General features: G+C 40.1%; 1 long non-coding RNA gene and 1 gene segment (V, D, J or C); one reads left to right on the forward strand and one right to left on the reverse strand.

Moving 5' to 3' along the window:
- Positions 1-5,095: 5,095 nt before the first annotated feature.
- Positions 5,096-9,802, reverse strand: LOC140639643 (uncharacterized). Its single transcript, XR_012036292.1, has 3 exons — positions 9,674-9,802; positions 7,969-8,067; positions 5,096-5,135 (listed from the first exon to the last, which is right to left on the reverse strand). It is a non-coding gene; the product is annotated as an uncharacterized lncRNA (long non-coding RNA).
- A 3,662-nt stretch (positions 9,803-13,464) lies between these two features.
- Positions 13,465-14,102, forward strand: LOC140640599 (T cell receptor alpha variable 38-1-like). The segment is given in 2 exon segments: positions 13,465-13,578; positions 13,798-14,102. Coding segments are annotated over 2 exon segments (354 nt in total).
- Positions 14,103-24,094: the final 9,992 nt, after the last annotated feature.

A 24,094-nucleotide genomic window follows, 5' to 3' on the forward strand; every position in this document is an offset into this window, starting at 1 on the left:
AAGACTTTGTCCTTACAGCTTTCATTATTTCAAGAGTTCGAGCAGAAAGCAAGGGTAAGAGCCCCAACCAGTAAGAAGCACATGGCTCTCTGCAAGTCATAGACACAGCCACGTAGTTCTGCCCTATGATCATGAGGAGCCCAGCACCTTCAGTGTGCACACAACCCCACAAGAAGGCCACTGATTGGGACGCCTGGGTGGCTCAGTGGTTGAGCATCTGCCTTCAGCTCAGGGTGTGATCCTGGAGTCCCGGGATCGAGTCCCACATCAGGCTCCTGGCAGGAAGCCTGCATCTCCCTCTGCCTATGTCTCTGCCTCTCTCTCTGTGTCTCTCATGAATAAATAAAATCTTAAAAAAAAAAAAGAAGGCCACTGACTTCCACTACTAATCAGCACAAAATGATGTTTCTCATAATTCATATCTAATGCTTTTCTGTTTCCTCCTTTCTATACACTTTGTTAGACAATATAAAATATTTTAGGCATAATACCTATACACAAAGAGCTTACCATCTAATAGACATGAAACTATCTCACTAGATTTAAGCTTTGTGAAGACATCAATTTTTTTCTTACCCATAAGCATTCACTTGATGACAGTTGATTGAATGAATGACCCATGTGTAAAGGCATATTTATAGCCTTTATACATGGTTAGAATTTATATGGTGACAAATTTCAACCAGCGTTTTTTCAAAACAAAACAAAAATATTGGATATACAAAATATTCCTCGTTACTGAAAATATTCAAAGAGAAATGGAATGCTCATTTTCCAGTGATGTTACAGAAAGAACTATAATATGATATGAGTTTGTGCAAAATTAAGAATTTTAAGTTCTGAATGGAGAAAATACCATAGGAGAACAGAACAACTAAAATGCTTATAAAATTCACCACCAAAAAAAAAAAAAAATCACTTCCAGATTCATGGAAACCGAATTTGGAATTTGTACTTGAAGTATATATAGGAATTTATAAGGAATTTATAGGAATTTTTAAATTCTGAGGGGCATTCTAGGTAGGGTAAACTTATTCAGGACAGAGGTCAAGAAATAATAAGCAAGAAGAGTTTAGTTTTAATATTACTAAAAGGGATCATTTTTATTGGTTAATACTGTGAGATAATATGAAATGTTAGCTTGAGGCAGCTGTAAATCCAAGAGACTACATGCCACCCAGAACTGGGGTTCCTTTCAGACAAAGAGAAATCATGAGATTATCTGTCTTTATGATAAACAAAATAAAGAATAACTTGAAATTGTTTTTCAGAATGAGCAGCTCATCTACATTTAAATTGTTAAATAGCATCAAAGATTTATCTTTTTGGCACATTTCTAAGTGTGTGGAAATACTAGACTTCCATAATAATCAATTCAAGGAACAGATAAACTTCCTTTTCCCTGGGCAATTAACCACCAACTAATAGCCTATATTGGAGAAAAGGAAAAACCTAAATGCTTCCCAAATGTGTTTTAGTTTTATGAGTTTTATAATCACTTTCCAACCTGAGTTTTATTTATGGGAAGGGAGGAGATTAACCCTTCTCTCTATCATTAACCTCATAAAGAACAAACTTTTAAATCAAATAATACAGACCAAACACAGAAAACATAGCTACATTCTGCTTCTCTTTATATTTTGCTTTCTTCCTTGTCTGGCTGCAAAAATCCTTGTGTGATTTTCGTTGAAAGTAACTCCTGAATTCACATGAGATTTTACCTGTGCCGACGTGGTTCAGCTAATGTTCCTGTCTACTTTCTTGCTGTTCAGGGGATTGAATTGCCATAAAGATAAACCAGGCAGAAAGTCCTCAGACGTTAAGGCTAAACTCTAATTTCACCCCCCTGTGTCTTTCTTTTATCATCACAAACATGTTTGGTGTCTAATTTGGTTTACTCTTAGAAAAATATGTTTTGGTGTACATAAAACATAATGGTTCTTCAGGCAGCAATATGCTACATTTTTAGGGATGTTGTAGCTCTGTTTTTCCACTACTTGTGCAGATTTTGAGAAACAAGTAAACACTTTAAAAAGTAGACATCAACACTATAGTGAAATGGTGGTTCTGCCTTTTGGTTATTCCATCTTATTTCCACATCATTCAGAGAAGAAGGGCATTCTTTAAAATTAGAAACTGTCAACAGTGAGAAAGAGAAATCTATGTTATCAAATAGAAGGCTTTCTATATATACACTTCAGTCAAAGTTTGCACAAATCATTTATCTTCAACAAATATCTACAATCCATCCTGGGAAAGCAATCAATAGTATCAGAAAAATCCCTCTCACTTGGGAACCTCTGTTCCTGTCAAGGGAAGATTTTCTTGGTGCAGATTGTCAGGCGATGCTAAAATAGACTCATGTAGGATCTTGAACACTGGAAAAGACCAAGAACAATTCAGAAGAAAGAGAGGAGAAACAGGATGGGCCATGGAAAGACATTTGTCCAAAAGGGCACACTCAAGATTCATTATTAGAATAGGCTTACAGCATCTCAAAACTGGAAACCAGAATGGAAAAGAGAGTAAACACAAAGATGCAAGAAATAAATTAGTATAACTGCTTTGCAGACAGATTTCTTGAAGTGGACATCTGTGGCTTTCATGTTTTTTCTTTCCAGTAGAGTCTCCATATTTTTGTGAGTTGTACAAGTTATTCAAAGTCCATTTGGGAGCATCATTCACATCTTAGTCTAAGAGACAGAGAATGACAGTGCTGAGATATGGACAAAGATTTCTGAGAGCAGCATCTGAGCCCATAGATCCAGCTCCGCCTAGAGCTACTAGGGGAGAATGGGCCTCTGGAGAATAAGCCAGCAAGGGTCGAGAGCCTACCATTTACAACCAAAAGATCCATAATTAATACAGCCAAAGGTGGGGAGAAACTTTGCACTATTTTATGAACTGAACTTATGGTGCTTAGAAGCATTTTCTAGTCAAAATAATTAGAATTATATAAAGGCAGATAATTACCAGATTACCTTCATTATAGTAAATATGAGTCATGTTAATCCTGACTATGTTTACAAATTTCTGATTGGAAAAATTTGGAAAAATACTAAAAGCATTCACAGCTCTGCCACACAGATAAGCACCCATTTTTACTTGTTTCTCTTTCACTCTTTTGCACATCATTACATCATATTTATAGGAACAATTTCATGATTTTTTATTAACAGTCACACACTTTTGCCATTTAAAACCTCACATTCATAGAGGAAGCTGATGGATGATCTCCTACTCTACGTCATAGGTATACCACACTTAACTTTATAATTTTCCTGTTTGAGGATATTTTTATTCTTTATTTCCAATTTTAAATAATTTTAAATAGCATTGTGGTAACCATCTTAAACCTAAATTTTATTTATTTATTTATTTATTTACTTCCTTATTTACTTATTCATTCATTCATTTACTTATTAAGCAATCTCTACACTCAATGTGGGGATCAACTCACAACCCGGAGATCAAGAGTCACATGCTTCACCAACCAAGACAGCTAGGTGCCCCTTAAATCTAAATATTAATTTACATTTTTCATCATTTCATTAGGACAGCATCCTAGAACTGGAATTAGTGGCTCCATGGGTAAAAATAGTTTACACCCTTTTTGTTCCTTGTCTTTCTTTTTTTAAAATATTTATTTATTTATTATTTATGATAGACATAGAGAGAGAGAGAGGCAGAGACACAAGAGGAGGGAGAAGCAGGCTCCATGCCAGGAGCCCGACCCGGGACTCGATCCCAGGACTCCAGGATCGCGCCTTGGGCCAAAGGCAGGTGCTAAACCCCTGAGCCACCCAGGGATTCCCTGTTCCTTGTCTTTCTTAATAACAAAATTACTTTAAAAAGTTTTCTAGGGATCCCTGGGTGGCGCAGCGGTTTGGCGCCTGCCTTTGGCCCAGGACGTGATCCTGGAGAGCCGGGATCGAATCCCACATCGGGCTCCCGGTGCGTGGAGCCTGCTTCTCCCTCTGCCTATGTCTCTGCCTCGTTCTCTCTCTCTGTGTGACTATCATTAAAAAAAAAAAAAAAGTTTTCTAAATTTATGATCTCTACACCCTACCCCCTTTATACTTGAACCCCTTCCAGTCAGATTTTTATTCCTACCATTCCACTGAAATTATTCTTGCTAAGGTCCCAAATGAGTTTCTGATCAATAACTCCAATGATCCATTACAATTCCTTATGTTACTGAATCTCAGAAGAATGGGACATTACAGCTACTCTCTTTCTCTCTTCGAAACCTATCTTGCCCAAATTCTGGGACTCCATGTTCTCCTGGTTCATTTTCCACCTCCCAAACCAATCCTGCCCAGTCTCCTTTTCTAGACCTCTCCTCTTGGACTGGCCTCTACATGTTGCATTGTCTCAGGGTTCAGTTCTCAAACATATTCTCTATCTACGCTTATCCTCTTTTTAAATAATTTTAAGGGGTTCAGGACATGCCCCTCCAATATGCCACTTTGACATATTGGTTATTTTGAACTGAAGGCACTTGGAAAACAGCAGGAGCAGGAAGAGCTCTCCGGCAACCCCATGACACCTCTTTTTCTTCCCGATAGCAGGAGGTGAAACTCCTGTATGAAAGACATCCTTCCTATCCCGGAAAAGAAGTATTCATAACACAAGAGATGGGAAATCTGTGCAAGCAGACCTTGTTGAAATCACTCTTCTCTTCCCCTTTACTCTACCCATGTGCTCTAGCTCCTCATCCATAGTTGCCATTCTGTTCAACTCAGCATATAAGCATTCAGGCCTGTCTATTTCGTGGAGTCCCTATTTTTCCATGAAGGCTTCCCTGTACACGTACACATTATTAAACCTGCTTTTCCCCCTATTAATCTGTTTATGTCAACTTAATTTTCAGGTCCAGCTGGAGACCCTAAGAGTAGAGCTCTACCTCCCCTACCATCTCATTTAGGAATATGGCTTTAATTACCACAGACTTAGCTGTTGATGACTCACAAATTTACATGTCCAACCCAGCCCTCTCCATTGAAAGCCAGGTTCATACATACTGTAATATTTATAACATCTATACTGAATGTCTAACTGGCATCTAATATTTAACATATCCGAAACATAATACCTCATTCCCTCCCAAGGGCTCTTCCTTTGCTCTTCTCCATCTAAAAAAAAAAAAAAAAAAGGCAGTATAATATACCTACTTATTTAGAGCCAAATACATACCTTGGAGTCTTCTATAATTCTCTTCATACCCCACACTATCACACAAACCAGCCACACAAGATTTATTTCCTGTTAGAAAAAGTCCGATTTCATTTTTCAGTTCAAATAATGATGTAACATGCTGGCATTCCTGTGGCAATAATGGGCTCAGGGCAGGCCACCCCAAATTATGCCACCATGGCATATTGATTATTTTGAATTAAAGAGACTTAAGAGACAGCCAGGGCAAGGAGGATACTCTGACCCTCTCTGTCCCCCTGAAAGCAGGAAATAAACTCTCCATGTGAAGGGGTATCCTTCCTGCACCTGGACAGTAAAAACTATCCTGACTGCTGGAGAGAGGGAATTTAAGGCCTGGAGGGCTTTCTAAACAAAACTTACTACTTCTTTATTAATGTACTACTTCCATCCCAAACCCCTTTGTTTTGTCAATTCTTGACAAATGTATTGTTTCTTTGGATAAAAGATGGAAAAGCCACCTACTTTGTTCACTTCTTTGAAACCCATATATCTTTGAGCTCCTATGTGTACAAATAAATGCTTTTCTTCTGTTAATCTGTCTTATGTCAATTTAATTATTAGACAAGTGAAAAAACCTAGAAGGGAAGAAAGGAAAGGTTTCCCTTTCCCCTGCCATGACCATTTCATTTCTAAATGCTAATTCTAAGACGACTGAGAGACAATAGATAGATAAATAGATGATAGATAGATAGATAGACAGATAAACAGATAGATACAAGGAATCTTGTCGAGGTTGCTGCCTATTTGAAATATATCCATGTCTTGTTATTGTTCTTACTTAGCTGTTAAGAACTCTTTCTCTGAAAAGCCAATGAATTATCTCCTTGTGTGGTACCTTAGAGATTTTGGCACTCTAGAGGAATAATACACCATAGTAAAGTTCAGGATGGTTGAGATATATACGTTTGTTTTTTTTTAACTGAAGGGTAGAGTAGAAAGGGAAATGGGAATACACACAACAGCATGACATCTGGATCTCAAGCATGTTCTACGGCAGACCAGTTTTAAGAAAGTCATATATACAGTTGGATTCCTTTAGAATTATCTATGTCTGTATAACCCATGGGAAGTCTTCACACAACTCTGAAAGTACACAAACCCCAGTTTGAAGACTACTGGCCTAAAATAGGACACTGTCACAATCTAATAGAAGTATCTAGAAGAGATACAAGTTATTACAACATATGGAGGAGTCTTTCCCCCCTCCCACAACCACACACACTGATTTGAGATGCTGTCTATCATACACTAAGTATCCATATACAATGGGCCTATTTATTTACCTGCCATTCCATTTAATTGATCCATCTACTTCCTCTTAGTTTGCACTTAAGAATTTTCCTTCCTTTCTCTTTCTTTTTACTTTTATGCAATAGAATACGTGCTCTTTTTCTTCCACATGTTCCTTTAACTGTTTTTTTTTTTTAGTTTTGTGTGTGAAGGCTGTATTTAAGTTGTTGTTTATATTATAACCTGTCTTTTGGTAGTGGTTTTTTTCTTCTAAGTGTTCTGGCATACACTCATTTCATCTGCAGATATTCAGATTACATTTTACCTCTTTCTTTCCAATTCTTATGCTTCTAATACTTTTTCTCTGAGATGGCCACATTATCTAGTAGCTCCAACACAATGTTAAATAGTGGTTAAGATAGCAGATTTTGTCCTTCTCCTAACTTTCATAAGAAGTTTCTAGCATTTCCCCATAAGTAAGTGCTGGTTTGGGCATACGTATATATTTTTTTATATTAAGAGACTCGTTAGTAATTCCTTTTTCAGTGTTTTTAACATGAATGTGTGTTGTATTTTGTCACATGCCTTTTCTGCATCAATGAAGATATTCATATGATTTTTCTTCCTAGATCTTATGCCAGTTACTAAGCTACTCATTTGTAACTGCAAATACTTTGCTCCTGTACTTTGCTTATAGTGTTAAGTGCTGATGCCTATATCACACTGCCCTCTAGAGTTAGTTAACTTTATATGTGTTTTTCCAGTCTCCTTAACTGTGTAATTCAAATATTCTATTTTATAACATTTTATTAAACATCCCCACCAGGTTAAGTCAAATGAACTTCTGGTAGCAGGCGCTCAACAGTTGACCTACTACAATCTATGCCTATCATTGCTTGGGAAAATTGTCAATCCACCTTTAACTAGACACATTCCCATTAGTACCTACCTGCAATGTTGAAATCATCATACTTGAGACAGGAAAGAAAAAAAAATTCCAAGAGAAACTCTCATATCATTGTTACTTCTTCCAAACAACTGAAATGATTCCTTCTATTCTTCCCAGACTAAATTCCCACCTTTGAGAATGTTCCTGGTAAGTATCCTTATCAGTAGAGAGAAAATCTTAAGGAAGACACCTAGAAATTTTGCTAGCATTTCTGTGGTTCCAGGTTGAATGAGATTTGACAGTGTTCTGATTGGGAAAAAGAACCACCATGTACTCAGGAAGTTGTACCAACTTACAAATAACCAGATCATCCAGTGACCACCCCCACGTGTCTGTTTTTTGTTTCATAAGCAGAAACCAGAGGACAGGGGAAGGTAGAGCACAGCTTAGCTCTGACTGCATCTCTGAGAAGGAGCTAACTTCAGCCTGAGTTACAATTACACTACATTTCAGGAAAAATACTGGAAGAAGTGGTATGTAATTTCATATATGAAGAATAGAAAACTAATATCCACAATTAACATCAAAGAAGATCACAGCTCTGTACTCATTACCAACTCCCAGCCACTTACCTCAGGCCAGAGTAAGAAGTGAAAGAAGGAAGTTGGGAAGGATGGAGGTTGATGTACTAGGGCCAGGGCTTTGTCCAGGGAATGTAGCTGAGGAGGTACCTAGAATCACCAGAATGAGGATTGGATGCAAAGAATAGAAGAAAACTTTCTTCCTTAATCTCTTTTCTTCTAGTCCCTAATCCTTTCTTCAAATATGGGAAACCATAAAACAGGGTTTCATAACTAATATGCAAAAACTAATATAAGAAATTACTGGAATTTGCATGGGTGCCCAAATTGAGATATAAGAAACACTCAGATTTTTGCAAAAGCACATTTTTTTTAAAAGATTTCCTTATTGGGCACTTGGGTGGTTCAGTTGGTTAAGTGTCTGCCTTTGGCTCAGGTCATGATTCTGGGAGCCTTAGACCAAGGAGCCAAGACTCCTGCTCAGCAAGGAGTCTACTTCTCCCTCTGCCTCTGCCCCTCCCTCCTGCTTATGCTCTTTCTCTCTCTCAAATGAATGCATAAAATCTTTGGGGGAAAAAAAGAATTTTCCGTATATACTTTATATTCCTTGCAATAAAACCCTGAGGGACCCCTAGGATCCCTGTAGATTTCATTTCCAAAGCTGCACATATACCTGCCTTGGCCCTTCCCCTCCCTCTCACTGACAGGTTAGCGGGACACACAGGAGCATTTTCAGTGTTAGCCAAATACCAGGTTGCTTTCTCACATCTGAGAATATATTAAAAGAAAAGATATTATATTTCCCTCCTTTATATTTTCATAATATATTCAGAATATATTTCCAAGAATTTGGAAAAGGTCTAACTGTTTCAGCTGATTTAAACCTGTTCAGATTGAAAGATATAATGAAGCCATGGCAGACCCTAACCAACTGAGGGAAAAGGATCAGGCCTTTTCTCCACCCTTGATTTAAATCCCTCAGAATGTTGTCAGGAGTCATCCAGGCAAAGAATTTTGTAGATTTCCGTTAAAGATAAGGAGCGGGAGGAAAAGTTCCAGGTGCTAAGAATATTCAGACAGTCACTGGAGAATATTTTAACACTATGTTTTGTTTTCTTTCTTTTTTGTTTGCTTTTGCCTCTTTGTATGTTGTTTTCCTTTGATCTACCATAATGAGTCACATTGTATTGAGGAAAAAATGAAAAAAAAATTGTTTTGATAAGGAAGTTCAGACCACATTGGTGCAGTGCTTCCATCGGCAGAAGTGATTGGCTGGCAACTAGAACTGTGTGATGGGAGAAGCAGGAAAGAGGATATTCAGTGATGAGTCTGACGTGACAATTCAGATTTTGATTAGTTGTGAAAACAGAATGAAGATCACTCAAGCTTGCAAACCAAAAGAAGTGGAAGAATCTAAAACAGTGAACCACTCCCACTGGACATGGTCAGTTCCAGGCTTCCAACTGAATCCTCAGAGCCTCCAGGAAAAAGCAGGAATTGCGATTCTCCAGAGGGCATTACTGATGCTCCTGTGAGCTAAACTGTGAGTGAAGGGGAGGGGAAGGGCCAAGCAAAGGATATGGTACAACTCTGGAAATGAAGTCAACAAGGATCCCAGGGGTCCCTCTGTGGTTTATTCTAAGGAATGGAAAATAATTAAAAGAAAACATAAACATTTTCTCATACATGAAAGTCTTCTCATTCCTCCTGAACAGGGTCAAATGGACAACCACTAATGGAATAGAGCCCTCTCTACCTGAAAGTCCAAGAAGGCAAGAGCTTCACAATGAACTGCAGTTACAGAGGCAACACTTCAGCTTTCTTCCAATGGTTTAGGCAGGGTCCTGGGGAAAGCCTCCACGTTCTGATACAAATGCAATCAAACAAGAAAGAGAAGATCAGTGGAAGATTCACAGCCAGTCTTAACAGGGAGGATCAGTACTTTTCCCTGCACATGGAAGATTCTCACCTCCATGACTCAACCACATTCCTGTGTGCAGCGAACAGCACAGTGCTGCTCAGGCACCCAGGCCCAGCACCCAAACCCTCCTCAGCCCTGCATCTTTTTCTACAAGGGCTCAGGGCCCTTTAACTTTGAGCAAAGGGAGGTGTGAGGGACTTTTTATGATCTGATGTCAAATATTTCACTTGAAGACCATGGGCAGAGGGATAATGTTTTCAAATACCATCTAATGTATTTTGTTTCTCAATGTGAAGCCTTTACTCTGTTAAAACTAGTCCAAACTCCTGAGGCTCAATGTAAGAAAGGAGAAAACACTAAAGAACAAAAGAACAGAATAAAATTTTTGCCCTTGAGCTCCTTTGTACACTTTTACAAATATAATGAAAATACAAAATCTTAAAAGCCGTGACCATCAAATTCCAGTAATAAAAGAAAATATATTTTGACACTCTGAAAAGACTGACTTAGAAGATCAAGTACCAAAAGCTGAGGGGAAATGGTATAAAGTTTATAGAGGACAGAGAGTAAACATAACATACAGCATGACTGAAAATCTGGCTCCTCCCAAAAAGAGGGTAAATTTCAACTGGCTGGCTAGGGAAGAGTCAAAGAGGGAATAACCAGAAGTTGTAAGCTGGAGGTCTTTGAAAAGGGTCCAGCATCTGCTCTTCTCTAGGGTCAGAACCCTGAGCAGGTGAATGGGAGGAGGGTAAGTCACATTTGGTATGACTGCGAACTGAGGGGCAATGAGTGTAGGCAGCATTGGCATCATTATGCCTCACATCAATATCCACCACAGAGCATCCACTACAAGAAAGTGCTCAATGAGCACATAGGCAAGATGATCCATCCACACCAGCCTGTAAGCTTGTGAACAAATTAGCAAAGGTGACAGAAGTTCTCCATGAACCCAGAAGCGTGGGTATTCTCTCACTACATTGGATTTAGCTATTTTCCGGCCAAATATCCAACCTGTCAGCAGCAGACACAACACTGAACTTGCAATATGCAATCACCTCTCAAGCAGACCAAGTAGCCACTGGTTGCCATGTTGATTGCACTGGATCACTTCCACTCTGGAGGTAGCAGAAATCTTTTCTTATTGGGTTAATACATACTCTGGGCATGACCTGCCTTCCCTCCAAACTGCCATGCACAGCAGCATGAACTGAGAGCTCAGAGTGGCTGGTTGATTGATTATCAGGATGATTATCAGATTTCACATCCCTTTGCATCAACAAATCTACTTAATAGCAAAGAGGTATGACAATGGACATGTGACCATTGGGTATACTGATGCCACTGATCCACAAACCACATTGGAATGATCACTTAAAGGTCAGGTAAAGCCCCAGTTAGGGATAGTGCTCTGAGAGCTTGGAGAGCTATTCTTTATGATGCTATGTTTCTATTAGATAAACATACATGGACCTGGGAGCCAAGAAGTAGAAGTGGGACTATCTCCCCATTAACTCATTTGGATGTTGATGCTTCCTGTTCTCACACTGTTCTGGACGAGAGGTCCTGTTTCCCTTTGAATGAAAAGGAAAGGAGGATACTACTATCAGGGAAATACAGAAGTTTTCACCTAATCTAAAGTTATATATACCACTTGATCATTTGGAGGTCCTCACACCAGAAGACCAGAAGGACAAGAAAGGAGTTACTACACTGGCAATGGTAATCAATTTTGATTATCACGAAGATATAGGATGGTTGCTATCTAGTGGGAGCTGGAGAAATATAGCTAAATCTCAGGGGACTCCCTGGGATGACTTTTAGTGCTTTTGTGGCAGTGATTACTATAAAAATGCAATTGTAGCAACTATTATCTGACAAGGGAAGAATAATAAGGGACTTGGACCCCTTGGGGATAAATATCTTGATTATCTATCTGAGATAGAAACTTAGACCAATCGATGTATTAGCCAAAGGTTGGGAGGATCAAGAATGGTATAAAAGGCAGATAGATAATAAATATGAATTACAATCATGAAATCAACCATTGCAATTACAATTTGCCTCACTAATCCTTTTGTTAATCTGTTTTTAAAGAACTGGTGATCTGAGTGGATTTGACATAGAGCATAAGTGGATCTCAACAGTGCAAGGGATGGGCTGTACAGATCTGTTGGTGTTCTACTCATATCCCCTTGACTGTCACCTCTACACACTGAAAAACCCAGCAACTCTCAGGAGCTATTTTCTGGCCATGGGAATACATGTGGCCAGTGTGCAGGGCTAGCCAGATGTGCTGGACAGTTAATGCCCCCAAAGCATCCCTCACTCAGTGATGGACAATGAGTTTATGGATGAATTCTCCAGTTCCTTCATTCCTCACTTGGAATAACTCCAAAGGGTGTGCTATGCCGTCTTCCAGAGTTTCCAGCTAGATTAAGCTCCAACTGCCGATAGCAATAATTGGCTTGTTGACAACATCCTGTATTGGCTTCCTTCCCTTCCCTGATTTGCTTCCTACCAACATTTCCTGGAATGACCAGCAAATAATCTGCTTATACACAAATCCTTGTATTGGAGCTGACTTTCGGGGATCCAAAAACCAAAATACAGGAATTCAAATCAGGGTACAAGGATAGAGATGATATAGTAGAAATACTTCTACTGTTATCAAACTGGGTTTGGGGGCACAAGAGATTTTCGCAGCCTCATTCAGGGCTGATTCCAATTGTCACAACCCCTACACATTTAAGTGAAGAGACTCAGCCACCTACCTCTGTGTCATAAAGAACCTGTGCTCCTCGGACACTGCCTCCTCTGTGACAGGATCCTGTGACAGGATCCCATCCACATTCCCACCTTGAGGACTCCAACACTGGCATTACATGAGAATCTCTGTCACTCCCTCTGTAAAAGCAAAATTCTAAGGAATCACAGTATAGCTTTTTAATGAGAATGGAATAAGAGTGAGGAGAACAATTCTTCATATGAGTTGTGTGAGGCAACTCAGTGCCATAAGAACTCCTACAGTCGTTGTTGTAGAGTTTCCTGGTGCACCACAAACAAGGGCTTATTTTTTTAAGAATCCATAGAAAATATGAGCACAGCTAGACACAACATGTTCCACTTCCACGTCTAGTCAGTGCTTTTTTTCTGTTACAAACATCAATCTTTTTCTCATTCTTTAGGTGAAGAAGTTGTAGAAATATGTAATATTTCTGAATATTACATTCTGAATGTAATGAATACATTACTATAACAGGTATCTTCTTATCACTCATAACTAATTGTTCATATTTATCATACTTGTTCTGCCATTTTTGTTTTTTAAGAAAAGAAAGAAAAATTACAGAGTTTGCCATGGTTGCAAAGGAAACCCTGCCACATCTGCCCACCACCCCAGGTCCCACTCTCCTCTCCAATTTTGGAACATATCAGAAATAAATTTGACAGCTCCCCTCTCCCAGAATACAAGAACTCAGGAAATGTTTTACATTTTCCTTTGGAACGATAGAACCAAAGGCCTATTTTCTGAAAAGGAAACCAAAAAGTATGGAAAACTTTCCGCAGTGAGATAAAATCAACCACCCACCTGTCATATCACTTCCTGCTCTGAAGTCTGCGGAGCACAGAAGAGAGCCCAGATCAGAGCAAGAGATTCTTCTTCACCCTACAGGGCAGAGCTGTCAGCATGCCGCTTGTCAGCCTGCTGTGGGCAGTCGTCGTGTCCACCTGTCATGGTAAGGGAGGCATAGGTCTTCGCATGTATTGTTATCTAACGGGGCTGAGAAGGAGAGAGTCGTAGTGCAGGAACTGCATCACCACAGACCCCAGCTATGGAGAGGCTGATATGTGGTGCCTGGGGTTTGGATAAGGTGAAGGATAGTTGGGGATGCGATCAGCTTGTGAGTCTGCCTGTCTTATCTGTCGGGTGTCATGCCCTCTCCTCTTTCCCACAGGATCCAGCATGGCCCAGAAAGTCACTCAGACTCAACCAGACATATCTGTGCGGGACACAGAGACTGTGACCCTGAACTGCATGTATGACACTAGTGACAGTAATTATTTGTTCTGGTACAAACAGCCTCCCAGCAGGGAGATGATTCTCATTATTCGCCAAGAAGCTTATAGACAAGAGAATGCAACAAATAATCGCTTCTCTGTGAACTTCCAAAAAGGAAATAAATCCTTCAGTCTCAGGATCTCAGACTCTCGGCTGGAGGATGCTGCAACATATTTCTGTGCTCTCATGGAGGCACAATGACAAGAGCAGCAGGGAGAGACTTACAGAAACCTCAGACCTCAGTGTCCATGCAGAGGTTGGTTGGGGGGCGACTAGGATACCAGAAACATAGAAATCATTTACTTCTCTTGGAATAAAACCTCCTTATATCTGAATAAAAGAAACACACAGATATGGATGTCTGCAAACTATAATCCTTAAGATAAGAGTAAAAATAATATGTACAGTGCTTTCCAGTTTTATGAAGTATCTTCATGCATTCTGTCACATGTAACCCTCATCACTTTGTATAGTATACATGACAGATCAGACAAGTTCTTTGTCCAGTAAACATTTATAATTTGCCTAGGAGCACATACCTCTAAAATTCTTAACCTTTTCCATTTTTCTGGTTGTTGCTTGTTCTTTTAATTGTCCATCCATGTCCAAAACCGAATCTCTCTGAATAAGGTATCCATTTTTTTAAAGATTTTATTTATTCATTTGAGAGAGAGACTGCAAGCAAGAGGAGACGGATAGAGAGAGAAGCAAACTCCCCGATGAGTAGGGAGCCTAATCTTGGACTCAGTCCCAGACTCCTGGGATCATGACCTGAGCCAAAGGCAGATGCTTAACCGACTGAGCCACCTAGGCATGCAAGGTACCCATTTTAGAACACAAAGGGTGTGACAGTTGAAGGCATAACCAGGAAAGGGATCCACTGGTCTTACCACAGACCAAAAAGATGACCTAGACTCATGGTACCTAGATCAGATGACCTTAGAGCCATGATAGAATCGTCTATTAAAGGGTCAGTTAAGAAGCCAGTTCAATGGCATCACCCTTAATGGTTGGAATATATATTCCGGAAGTGATAATATTCATTAAACCAATGGCTGATATATGGTGCTGTGACACCCTAGCTAAAATATACAAATTTAGAAATGAAGAGATGGAAGTAGACTAGACTCTTCTGCTATCATTCCCTGTAACTCATTTCCAGAATTTTTGAGTCCCTTTCCCACAGCCCTAGGCCCTGCTGGATTAGAAGTCCCAGGACTCCGGGAAAGAATGCTTCCACCAGAGGATTCAGTAAGTGTTGCACTAAACCTGTAGCTGTGACTACTGGCTAGGCCATTTTTAATTCCTTGGTCAATGGGCCAGCAGGCAAAGAAAGGAGGGCCAATTGACCCTGATTATCATGAAGCATCTGGTTGTTATTACCCAATGAGGGCAAGGAGGGATATGTCTGGAATCAGGGTTTCTCAGGGGGTATTTCATATTCAATAACAGCAGGTGGTGGTTGTGGCCTGAAAAGGACAAAGTGATCAAGAACTGAGACCCCTCAACAATGAAGGTCTGGGTCACCCTATCAGGCAGAAATCTAAGTCCACTAAAGTACTGTCCAATGGCAGGGAAATCTAGAGAAATTAGTGGAGAAGGGAGAAGACTTTCAATTATAGCCTTGGTATCAGTTAAAGAAGTAGGGCCTGAAAGTCATGTCATGCAAGTGTTTTATATAGATTTCAGCCAGCCACAACCTTGAAGACTCAGTGACATAGTGAAAATAATACAGGGCAAGCACCCATCTGAGTAGTGCAAAGAAAGCATTGTAACAAAGATCTCATGTGCTTTGTGGTCATGTTCAAATGCCCAGCTCTGATTTTATCAGTAGGTATGTAGATAATTCTCTGGACACTTGGACTCATCTTAAGTTGATAGCACCCAACATCACACATGCACTGTGTATTTCTTTTTTTACTTCCTACCCCAGAGCCTTCTCTGACTCCTCAGGAGCTCACTTGGGCTATCCACAAGCACAGCCTGAAAGTATAGGAGAACTACCGCCCCTGCTGGCAAGGCCCAACCAGTATGGAGAGAAGCCCTAGGCATGCTCTAGCTTCTTGCTTTCCAGGTCCCCAAGAGGCATCCTGTATGCTTCCCAGAAGAACTTGGCAGAATCAAGCCCCAATCTTATGCTACCAATTTTCTCACTCCTGCTGCCTCAGATCTCTTTCTAAATAAATTACCTTCCTTCACCCAAGTCCTTGCTTCAGGCTCTATTTTGGGGAAAGACAAAATTAACATACACTTTGAAAATTTAATAGAGAAAGAACAGAAGAGAGTTCAAAGCAAATTTTACTGGGCTGATTGCTAATAACAGCAGGTGGGTACTTGAGTGATTAATTGGAAACACAGAAGATGTCAACCTTATTTTTTCAAAAAATGGTGAAACAGATCACATTCATGAAACTACAATCACTGCAGATGTGTTATCATGTCTTTTCGTTGCACAAAACCTTTATGCACCGAATCTAAATTCTCATATTATTATCACCTTCCCTGTGTCTGCTTACCCTATACTATTTAAACCTCATTCTTACTTCCCCAAATGTAGCTTTATTCCAGTCTGTCTATCCTCCTTACTGAACCATAAACACTTAAAAGCTCTTGAATTTCTTTTCTGCTTGTTTCACCCACCCTAATTTCCCTTTTATGTATATCTCAAGCTGGCCAAATCATAGTATTCCTATATAAGCACACATTAGGACTCTATCTCCTCCAAGGGTCATCTCTAACAGAGAATCCTCGAATTCCTTCTAATATCATACAATTCGACCTTGAATCTGAAGCAAACAATTTGACTCTTAGTGACTCACCTTCTTAAAGTGTTTGCTATTGTTTCAAGGTACCAATCTTTCTTCTCCCAAATATGTCATAGTCTCTATGAGGACAGAATTTTGCCCTGTATACTTCAGCATTCCTCGGTGCTCTTGGCACAATGCCAGGCACATGGTAAGAGTTAAGTAAAGCCAAGTATCATTCTTAGAATGTATTTCATAATTATCATATAATCATGACAAAATATTAAAGGGAAAAACCAGTACGTTCTAACCTAGTCACAGAAGGCTTATTTGAAAAGGCAAGACAAGATAAAAGGTATGATTTTTAAAGGCAGTGATAAAGGAAAAATAAAGTACATTCTAAATATAAAGTTCCGTTCACTGAGTGTAAACAGAATTCTGAAATTTATATAAACAGATTAGGTCCAGAGCAGATTTCTTGACTAAACCAAATTCTTTCTGTGTAGAGGAATAAATCGTAGGCATTGCCTCTGTTATTATTTCTTTGGCCTGGAGAGGGCACTACTTGCATTCGTTGACAGCAGTTATTTGCAAAAACCTGTGTCATGTTCCAGCATCTAAGTTCCTCACGCATACAAAAGAAAAACAAAAACAAAACTGAGAACAAACCTTTCTTTTTTTTTTTTTTCAAACCTTTTTTTATCTGAAGAGTCTAGGTCAGATTTCCACATTCTGCAATCAAGTCCTCCATGGTTTTATGAAGGCCAAAGCATAAAAAAGCTTCTAGAAGCCACTGTCATGATCTGATGGCTTCAGATGGGACCTGAGCTGCGAGAATTTATCAGGAACCCAAAGGACTTAAAAAAAAAAAAAAAAAAAAAGGAACCCAAAGGATCCAGAGGTTTCCAAGAACTAGTCTCTATCTTTTTAGAAGGGACTCAAAGAACAAATGAATGTTTAAATCCACTCTTGAATGTTTACTTTTAAGAAAATTAACCGTCAAATGAAAAAAAGAAAAAAGTTCTTCCTAAAAGGGACCATCAAAGGAGAAAAGAATTTTAATATTTACCATAATTATTTGCACAGTATCTCAGAACCACAGATGTAAGTATGGAAAGCATCTATAATAATCTGGTGCCTTGGTTTTTGTTCTGGTTAAATAGGACTTGGGTGCACAGAGGATGAGTAGCAGCCTCCTCCTATGCTAGTCCCAGCTCCACTGCTCCCTGCATATCCAGACGGTCCACTCGAGAGGCTCAGTCACCCTCCTCTGTACCAAAGGAAGCCCACGGTCCCCAGAGAGCACTCAAGTGCACTGGGCCTTATCCTTGCGTTGGGACCACAACTCAGGACCTAGTAAATAGTCCCATTATCATCTCTGACAAGAGAAAATTATAAATGAATATAATAAATAGATAAAAAACTTTTTAAAAAATTTTTAGAAGTTTTTTGCTCACAGTATTTTCAAATAAGGAAGAGAGGTCATGAGAACACTAAACATGAGATGTCGGAGGTGACTGGGGCTGAGACCCTCAGTGTTCTTCAGCCAAGAGCCACCCAACCAAGAGGGAGTGTCTTGATGTCTGGAGCAGCTTCTCCCACTTGGGCCATTAACTGTTGATATGCCTTAGTTTCTGCCTCCAGAAGTTACCCTATGACAACATGGGAGTAGGCATGTGTTGTCCACATGTTTTTCCTCCTAGTTCTTACTTTTTATTGTCTAATTAGCTGACTCTTGTGAGATATCCATGACAGTAATTGCCAAATACTGTTGGTATCCTGAGGAAGCACAGTAGACCTTCTCAGACTGCCTGGATGGGGCACTGCTTCTTATTTTTTAACCTCTTCTTCTGTTCTCTTCACACTTCCTTTCTGTTTAATATTCTATAATCTGGCTTTGCTCACCACCTTCTTTAGGTTTCTTAAATGACCCAGCCAAATAATTGTTCTTACCTAAAACAAACAAAAATCCCCAAAACAAAAACAAGGATCATCTGAACATAATATCAAAAGAAAAGAAAGAAAGAAAGAAAAAAGAAAGAAAGAAAGAAGAAAGAAAGAAAGAAAAGAAAGAAAGAAAGAAAGAAAGAAAGAAAGAAAGAAAGAAAGAAAAGTGGCTTTCTGCCCAAGCTCATATTTGCCCACTTGAAAATTCTTGCTTATACATTATCTTATTGAATCCTCAGAATTCAACAACCAGATCAGTTGTGGCAGTTAGGGACTCACCAGATGATGGATAGAAGATACTAAAATTCTGATTGGCAAGACCAGAGGAGCAGGAAAATATCAAAACACAGCAAGATAGGCCCTCTGGTTTGGGATCGCCAAACATCATATGTGCACAGTGAATGCAGGCAAGAGGCAGAAAACATTCCTTCCTGAGAGCCTCATTTGTGAATTCATAGCTTCAATGGGACTGACATGGAGAGATAAAACAGTCTACCATCTAGACTTTTCTAAAAAGACTGAAGAGAAGAAGGGAGAAACTGTAATATATTCACATTTTTTCCAATGTTGTGTGATCCTAGAAAATGGTGGGCATGCCAGAAATTTATTTTTTTTTCAGATTTTATTTATTCATGAGAGACAGACAGAGAGAGAGAGAGAGCCAGAGACACAGGCAGAGGGAGAAGCAGGCTCCATTCTATGCAGGGAGCCCGATGTGGGACTCGATCCTGGGTCTCCAGGACCACACCCTGGGCCGAATGTGGCACTAAACCGCTGAGCCACCCGGGCTGCCCCATGCCAGAAATTTAATCACCAGGGGGAAGAACTGGGCATCTACAGCAATTCACCAGACTGTACTTTAAGAAGTTTTCTGGGGGCACTTGGGTGGCTCAGTCAGTTAAGCATCTGCCTTCAACTTAGGTCATGATCCCAGGGGCCTGCAGTCTGACCCCCACATCAGGCTCTCTGCTCAGCAGAGAGAGTCTGCTTCTCCCTTTTTTTCTCCCTCTGCCTCTCCTCCCTGCTCATGCTCACTTTATCTCCCTCTCAAATAAATAAATAAAATCTTTAAAAAAAAAAGAGGTTTTTCTGAAGTTAAGAGTGGTGTCTGTGGCCAAATGCCTAATGTTCACTACATTTCCCAGGTGGAAAAAATAAATAGATTGAGGGAGTTAAGGCCACCATTCCCTATACAGCAAGATAGCTTTTACCTTATATTTTTCTCCTCTCCTTTTATGCAGAGGAAAAGTTTACATAAAGCTGGACCATGGAGATGGCCTTTTCTAAGATTGGTTGAAAAAAACTCAAAAGGAAGTAAAAACTAATGCTAATGAGTGGCTCCTTGCATCATGACTTTTCATTTTTGGTCAGTTGCCTCCTCAGAGAAGAATGCATGCATGAGGAAAAATGACATGACTGTCAAGTGTGTAACACAGAGTGTTCCCAAATAAGTTGTATACCAACTGTTCTGATTCTTTATTCACACAAGCCATGTATACAAAAATCCTTTGGGAACATTTGCCACCGGTATTGTAGAGTTGTACAGCTCCTTAACACCACCTAAGCCCAGGTATTCTTTTTTTTTTTTAAGATTTATTTATTTATTTTACAGAGAGAGAAAGAGAGAGCCCACACGTGCATGGGGGGTGAGGAGGGCAGGAAGGGACAGAGGGAGAGGGAAAGAGAGAATCCCAAACAGATTCCCCTCTGAGCATGGAGCCCAATGTGGGGCTCAATCCCAGGACCCTGAGATCATGACCTGAGCCGAAACCAAGAGTCAGCCACTCAACCAAGTAACCACTCAGGGCCCCCCTAAGTCAGGTATTCTTAATAAAATAAAAATTAAAAAATAAATTTTAAAAAATTCTTCAAGCAAATAACAGTGCAGTTAGGTATCAAAATCCTAGTTGCAATTTTTTCTAAACATTCTGAATGTTGCTGTTGTCTTTTTTTAAAGATTTTATTTATTTATTCATGAGAGACACACACAGAGAGAGAGAGACAAAGACATAGGCAGAGGGAGAAGCAGGCTGTATGTAAGGAGCCCAACAAGGGACTCGATCCCAGGACTCCAGGATCACGCCCTGGGCCGAAGGCAGGCACTAAACCGCTGAGCCACCCAGGGATCCCCTGTTGTCTTTATCACTACTTGGAAGTTTGGAGGAATAATTAAAATACAGAATTGGTCAAAGAATAATATAACCAAAATCTGAGTTATGGCAACCTAGATACCATTATGATAATGGCTTCAAGACTTGAAAAAAGAAAAAAGAGAGAGAAAGAAAGCTGATAGGGAAAGCTAAAGTCATTACATTAGCTTTGCCTTTCTTTTCCCCCATCCACCCCATTCTTCTCTCCTGGATTACATCTTCACAAAAACAATTTACCAGCTCCTTCTCTTCTTGATTTTTATCTCAGAACTAGTTATAGTTCTGATATCTCTTTTTAGGTGGCACTATAACCAAACTTTTATTCTCTGAAGCAAAAGACAAAAAGCATTGATAAAATTTGAGCGAGACACAAGCAACGGCCCACCTGACATACCATTTCCTGTTGTGGAGCAGTGATGTCACCGAGCACCAAATCCAAGATTCAAATCAGAACAAAAGAATGTTTCACCTTGCAGGAGAGAGCTGCCAGCATGGCTTGCCCTGGTTTGCTGTGGGCACTTGTGGTTTCCACCTATCTTGGTAAGGAAGGCACATATTTTTGCTTTTACCACTATCCAACAGGACTGGGAATTGGAAAGATTAGTAACTCAGGCATCTTAGCTCCTCTTTGGTTCTGGCTATGGGGGCCAAAGAAGCAGATGGATATTGCCTGAAGTTTGATAAGAAAAGAAAGATGATTGGGGAATGGGATCAGCTTGTGAGTCTGCCTGCCTTATCTGTCTGGTGTCATGCCCTCTCCTCTTTCCCACAGGATCCAGTATGGCCCAGAAGGTCACTCAGACTCAACCAGAAATGTTTGTTCAGGAGACAGAGACTGTGATCCTGCACTGCACGTATGACACTAGCGACAGTGATTATTATTTGTTCTGGTACAAACAGCCTCCCAGCAGGGAGATGATTCTCATTATTCGCCAAGAAGTTTATAGACAAGATAATGCAACAAATAATCGCTTCTCTGTGAACTTCCAGAAAGGAAATAAATCCTTCAGTCTCAAGATCTCAGACTCTCGGCTGGAGGATGCTGCAATGTATTTCTGTGTTCTTGCAGGAGCACAATGACAAGAGCAGCAGGGAGAGACTTACAGAAACCTCAGACCTCAGTGTCAGTGGTGGGTGGGGGTGGGAGTGTCAGGCAAGGGAAGGAGGTATGGTTGGGGTACCAGGAACAAAGAGAGGAAACCATTGACTTCTCTGGAGAAAAAAAATACTACTCTATAGGACTGAAGGAAACACAGAAAGGATGTCAATAAGCTGTAGTTCTCAAAATAATAATAGAAATAATGAACATACACAATGTGTTACAGTCTCTCAGAGTATCTTCACATGTATTTGCTCCATTTAACCTTGAGGGTCTCGTGTGTTTACAGGACAAGGCAGATATTCTATCCAGTAACTCCCAATGTTAGAACCAAAGCTACATTCTAGAATTGTGCCTTAACCTTTTCACAGTGTATGTCACTCGGATTGCTATCCATCTGCACATCCCATCATATCCAATATTAAATTTCCTATTTTCCCCACAAATCTTATTGGGGTTTTTATTATTATTTTTCCTCCTTTGCTTCTCTCAAGATTCAGGCACACGATAAAAACCTGCTGCTGCTGAGTTTGAAGAGTTTCTCTACCCTCCACATTCCAGACTAGGCTATCTGATTCTTTTTGCATGTGCAACACCTTATTTCTTTCTAAGTATAAAACTGCGAAAAACTGCATCACATCTATTGCATTGTTTCCCATTTGATCTATCAGCCATTCTCCCTGACTAGAACCTAATTTCATCTTGTATGTCTTAAATGTCCTTAATGCACCACTGGTCCAACCTAAGAAGATGAGGAAAGAGAACAAACATGTGTCAAATAGAATTTCACATGCTGCTAACACTAAACAGCAGATGCTTAAGAAAATGAGAAAAAAAGACTAACTTTTGGTAATGCTATCACCACTTCTGATGAGGCAACATGGGAGGAAGTGGACCATTTAGAAGACCCAGTCTAAAATCACCAGAGTCACCAATCCATGTGCTCTGAGATGTGGGGGTGTCTGGACCTGGAGAAGAGTCCATCTTGCTTATGCTAAAGAAAAAAAAAGCAGTGTGATGGAAATAGTAATGCCAACTTTTCTTTTTATGTCCATGATTCCAACTCAATATATAATGTTTACTGTTAAAACCCCTTGCAGAGTATTTAATTCCATCTGCCCACCTCAAGTGAGTGGAAGAGAGTTGGATAAGATACTCCATGGCTGAAATCATTCAGTCCACTAAGTGGGTTCCGAAGCTAAGGGCAAAGGTGCGTTTAGTTTAGAAGGAGTAGCAGAAGTTACTGGAGCTGGGAGAGGCCAAGGGGAGCCAAAATCAGATTGTTGAATAACAACCAACACCAAACGTTCACAGGAACACCTTGTCACCCCTTAGTTATCAGTCCTTGCATGAGGGACTCAGTACCCAGACTGAAACTGGAGCCAGAGCTGGTGATATGTTCTGGGATTTCTTGTGCCTTCTCTATAGTCTTTTTTTTCTTTTTTTTTAATAAATTTATTTTTATTGGTGTTCCATTTGTCAACATACAGAATAACACCCAGTGCTCATCCCATCAAGTGCCCACCTCAGTGCCCGCCACCCAGTCACCCCCACCCCCCCACCCACCTCCCCTTCCACCACCCCTAGTTCATTTCCCAGAGTTAGGAGTCTTTCATGTTCTGTCTCCCTTTCTGATATTTCCCACTTATTTTTTCCCCTTTCCCCTTTATTCCCTTTCACTATTTTTTATATTCCCCAAATGAATGAGACCATATAATGTTTGTCCTTCTCCGATTGACTGATTTCACTCAGCATAATACCCTCCAGTTCCATCCACGTCGAAGCAAATGGTGGGTATTTGTCGTTTCTAATGGCTGAGGAATATTCCAGTGTATATATAAACCACATCTTCTTTATCCATTCATCTCTCTACAGTCTTCTTCAAGAAGGTCTCTACTGGCTGCCTTAGGCCAGGGCCCCATAGCAAAGGGTCCCACTCATAGTCCTATGGAACAACTTGGAGTTGTCTGGAACACCTCCCCTTTAGTTTCACATGCTGGAGCCCGAGGGCAAATCATGCTTCCCATGTGCCCCAAATTCCATCCATTCTGACCACTCACAGTAATCACAGTTCTTCTGGCCTTATCTCTCAGAACACCACAACTCAGCCCCGGCTCACACACTGGGGTCTCCACTGTCTGGAAACTCAGTGGACATATCACTTCTCATACAAATCACATAACTCTGGGCCCTTCAAGTTTGACCCTCTCCCATAGTCCTCAGGTCCATGTAGTCATCATTACTTACAGACTC

Source organism: Canis lupus, chromosome 9 (assembly GCF_048164855.1).
Source record: "Canis lupus baileyi chromosome 9, mCanLup2.hap1, whole genome shotgun sequence".
Taxonomy (NCBI): Eukaryota; Metazoa; Chordata; class Mammalia; order Carnivora; family Canidae; genus Canis; species Canis lupus.